The sequence below is a fragment of the Sinocyclocheilus grahami genome, unplaced genomic scaffold (genome assembly GCF_001515645.1).
Source record: "Sinocyclocheilus grahami isolate Dianchi unplaced genomic scaffold, SAMN03320097.WGS_v1.1 scaffold1545.1, whole genome shotgun sequence".
In the NCBI taxonomy this organism is placed as follows: Eukaryota; Metazoa; Chordata; class Actinopteri; order Cypriniformes; family Cyprinidae; genus Sinocyclocheilus; species Sinocyclocheilus grahami.
Window position 1 is genome coordinate 246,705 of NW_015506724.1, and position 4,814 is coordinate 251,518.

The following is a 4,814-nucleotide window of genomic DNA, read 5'->3' on the forward strand; positions in this document are numbered from 1 at the left end:
GTTTTTTCCCCCCTTTTGTTAATCTTTTAATTATATTATAGCCTATTATATATTTTGTGTGATCCTATTGATTTGATTCCTTTTATAAAATTATTTTCAGTTTTTCTTCTTTCACAGAAGCGCTGCAGGTGCATGATGCGACGATTGAATCCTCATGGTCGTTTATGCAGCTATTCGCACATATAAAGCTAAAGCCCTGTACAAAACAACACCAAAAAAAAGACATTCTAATCTTACTGATTAACGATCGACTAATGAGCTTCGTTTGATGGTCAGGAATATAAAAATGAACAAAATGAATCTACAATTCTCCACCGTATTTACTATGCTGTGCGCAACTTCAGGTAACTCAAAAACTTGAGCTGAGACCAGACGTGAGATTTGATCGTAGCCACCGCTCACGTCCATATTGATAAATTCCAAGTTTTGCGTTGAAACGACCGTACGCTCAATTTTCTGTCGTACGTTCGTTTCGTAAATGAGGCCCATTGTGTTTATTCCACATGTTCACAGCAACTTGCCTGAATAACAAATTGTCTGGTGTAACATCAGAGACATCTAGATGTAACTCTATTGGCCCCTTGAATATTGAGGTTTGTTTCCACCAGACAGACATGAGATCAATTAAGTTCAATCTGTGCTTGCATAAATTATGTTTCTAGTCTTAGGTTGGAAGCCTGCTGCTTGACCTGGTGTGCCATGTAGAGGATATGCATACCCATAAGCATAGTTCTATGCATTAAATGAAAAATTATGCTTTCTATTTATATCATCATGTTACTATTTTAAACAGTTGTCAAGATATCCAAGATATTTAAAAGGTGGCTGTTTTTGAGAAAATGCCCTCTTAAAATTTTAAATCAACTTTTAGGCATTTTGTGCAATTTCATGCATTTTTTCAGTAAGTTCACATTTCAGTAAGTTGTACAATATCTTTCATATGATCTTATGTTAATTTATAACAAAATTAAAATTTAATAGCAATGTAGCACACAAGCTTTTTTTTTTTGTGTATGCCATTTAATCCTTCATATCATTGTGTATACCATACCGAAAGTCTTGTATTCGTTCTCCACATGCATTATGCAGTATTAACATAAAATGTTTAAACGATTAATTGATTATTAATTTAAGAAAATTAATATTAATATTACTTCCTTAATATTCCTGAAACCTGACATCACTAATTAGATTAAGACCAATTGCAGGAAAAGCAGGAAACATCTAACTGAAAAAATAATATATTTTTAAATTGAGTTGAAAACATGGTATATACTCCTACTGAAAAACTACATTTAAAGTGCATCCGTTACAACTTACATACCTGTGATGGTGTTAATACCACAGTCAATGACAATGGCACCATCCTTCAGCCACTCTCCATGAACCATCTCCGGTTTACCAATCCCAGTCACCAATATGTCTGCCTTTCCCACCTACAACACAAATCAGGGTTCTGAACTGGAAACGAACTAAATTTTGACAGGAACAGAACCAGAACCAGAAACTAAATCAAATTTTATAGTTCCGAACAAAATCGAAAATTTGAAATGGCCATTAACCGGTTAATAACGTTATTTTATCGTTCCATTTAATATTTGAAATTTGCTGTCAACCAATCAGGAATTCAAGTAGTAGGCTACGGCCTGCAAATGTAAGCTGACGCATCCAGTGAGTGAAACGCCCGCCCGCGCACAGCTGTGAACTCATCATAGGCAAGTCGCAATGGACTGGCGTTAGAGTTTATCCGAGGATAGTGTAAGATGGATTCAACAGATCACACGCACCTGCAGTGCTTCTGTGAACGGAGAAAACAAACAAAAAATGATAGGCTTACATAAAACGTAACATGTAGGCATATACACGAAATATATTTCACTTAAATCATTGACAGATTAACAAAAAAGAAAAAAAATGTGCTGAGTTTCGGTTCATTGACGCGATCCAAAGTTCTCGGAAAGGACAACTAGACTGCAGAAAGTAGTTTTCTTTATTTTACAAAAGCTTTACATTTTAAAGTTTATTTTGCAAAAGTTTTGAATGATGTCTTGCTTGTATGACCATATCACGCCGGCGCCTCACAAACACACAACATATTTTTGTGACATTGCAGCCTGTTCATTATCAAAATAAAATACAGAAATGTAAGAAATAAATTAAAGAAACGTATAAAAAGTTACACTTCTCCGTTGTACAAGCTGTTGCATTCAGCGTGACCACTGCCTCACTGTGCTGACATAGAAAATTGTTTAAAAAAAGATAACGTTATTAACCGGTATTTCGTCTTGTCGAACTGGTTTCGGAACAGTAAAAATACAGAGGAACGCAGGAACAGAAACGTTAAAATATCGATTCTGCTTGGAGTGAACCGATTTAATTATTTTTCATTTTCAAGCCCTGACACAAATAAAGTACAGTCCACAACAATTTCTTTTTCGTAGCACTCCCTATCAGCCACTGAGTAGCAAGCATCAGTAGCACCATCTCACCAAGTTTCATGTCTCTAAGCCTTCCAGTTTATGCTTCGTAATTTTTTGTAGAGAATAAAAATAATAATAAATTAGTCAAAAACAACAACTATCTGAAAGTTAATGTTATTTACTCATTTTCATATTTAGTATTCTAAAATGTAAACAATGTGTTTACATACTGAATTAGCTGTTTTTGATTAGCTAAAATACATTTTTCCCTTCAAGTTTACATATTTGCAGAAAATTTGTGTAAACAATGCTTGAAAACTCTGTACCTCAGAGGCCAAGTCGGCAGTCTTTGAATGACAGGTCAGTACAGTTGCATGATTCCAAAGGAGAAGGTCATGCATTGGTGCACCAACAATCTTACTGCGGCCAATTACCACAGCCCTTTTTCCTGCCAGTGACACACCTAAACACAAGACATTGTGGAAATACAAATCATGAATAATCACCATCTGAAATATATAATATAAATAACTGTTATAATTAAAGGTAGACCAATGGTTCCCACCAAAAAAGAAAAGTCTGTCAGCATTTGATAACACCCGACATGTAATTTTTGAACACAAAACTAGATGTTTTAACAATGTCTGGACAAAAACAGTTGGAACAATTATAAAGTCAATGGGGTGTAACAGTTTCAAGTTGCAAAAAGACAATAAGGGTAGTGTAATATTAATCCATACAAATTTTTAAATGTTATTGACTAGTTCTTACATTTGATTTTTACTTTGAATACACGAGCTGACCATACAAAGTGATTGTATCTCTTCAAAGAACAGGGAGATGTATGTCAGTAGGGAAACCGTGACTCTTGAACCTAGGCCCTCTGCCCCTACCCTCGTCAGGGGAAAAAACTAACTACCAGCATAACTTATGGTGTCTTCTTCTAAAAGTCATCTTTGACCATTCCTAATCCAGCCTTAAGGTGGTCACACACTGAACGAGAAGTGCAGTGCTGTGCCTGCAATGCACCTCATTTTTGAAATTCAAACACGTTTTCTATGAGTGTAGGCAGTGCTTAATTTGTAAATGTATAACTGCCAGATCCAAAACAGCAGTTAAAAGGCGATGTAACTGACACTGACAACTTCAGTTTTCCCAGATCATTCAATGACGTCACTAAACTGTGATGCTACAACAATAAAAACATTGTTCACAAGTTTTTGCATGGACCTAACTACAGACTTGCGCGCATGTTTTCAAACCCTGGGTCAAAAACGGGTTGCCAGGATGACTTAAAGGGGTCATACGATGTTGCTAAAAAGAAAATTATTTTGTGTATTTGATGTAATGAAATGTGTTTAAGCGGTTTAAGGTTCAAAAAACACATTATTTTCCACATACTGTACATGATTGTTTCTCCTCTATGCCCCGCCTTTCTGAAACGCGTTGATTTTTATAAAGCTCATCGGTCTGAAAAGCAAGGTGTGCTGTGATTGGCCAGCTATCCAGTGCGTTATGATTGGCCGAATACCTCAAGCGTGTGACGGAAATGTTACGCCCCTTACTATATTGTGATGATGCCCTGTTTGAAGGCAAATGATTCAAAAACATTAAAACCCATTATAAACGAGGCATTCGTTGCATCCAGTGGGGACATAATTATGGATTATAATGACTTATACTGTCTTTTTACGCATTGTGTTGCATTGTGCCGCGTAAACATAAAACCATGTCTGCATTTGTGATCAGAGAAATGACAAACAACAAGCCCTACTCTACACTGCCCAAAAAACTTGCTTTAAATATAAAAAATATAAAATATAAAAACTCTTTAAATATAAAAAATGGTATATTTGCAGTCCGTGAGTCAGAACAGCTGGCATTGTAGTCTACTCTACCAGGATCAGTAAACAGTCCTCCATAAAATGTGCTGCACACATCTGAATATTTGGGTTGAAGTGTTCTGAAACAGTGTGATAAATACAACTTAACCACTGATTTCTAGTCGTGTCCATTTTTGGAAGGCCAAACAGAGTAGTTTCGCTTTCACAACGAAACGCGGCGTCACACACCGCGGCCTAGAGTGAGCAGAAGCCGAGGGCTAGAGTGAGGAATGGCCGGAGGGCTAGAGTGAGCAGAGGCCGAGGGCTAGAGTGAGGAACGGCCGGAGGGCTAGAGTGAGCAGAGGCGGCGGGCTTGCGGCAACCACATGTGACGACCCCGGGCTGGACTCCCCTTCATCTACGGTGAAAGCCGATCCGGTGATTCACAGCGCAAAGTTGTTGTATTTCCTCAGCGACCAGCACGGATCAGCTCTAGGCATGACGAAGGGGATATCGTCCTCTTTTGGAAGACCAAACAAAGTAGTTTCGCTTTCACAACGAAACACACAGC

General features: G+C 37.4%; 1 protein-coding gene across 2 annotated transcripts in view; it reads right to left on the reverse strand.

Moving 5' to 3' along the window:
• mthfd1b (methylenetetrahydrofolate dehydrogenase (NADP+ dependent) 1b) overlaps nt 1-4,814 on the reverse strand; it is a 60,246-nt gene that overhangs the window by 20,775 nt on the left and 34,657 nt on the right. For both annotated transcript variants that reach the window (XM_016257343.1, XM_016257344.1), the window contains 2 exons: nt 2,747-2,883; nt 1,325-1,436 (listed from right to left, as the gene is read on the reverse strand). In XM_016257343.1, coding sequence (XP_016112829.1) covers nt 1,325-1,436; nt 2,747-2,883 — 249 coding nt within the window. The remainder of the gene's footprint in view (nt 1-1,324; nt 1,437-2,746; nt 2,884-4,814) is intronic.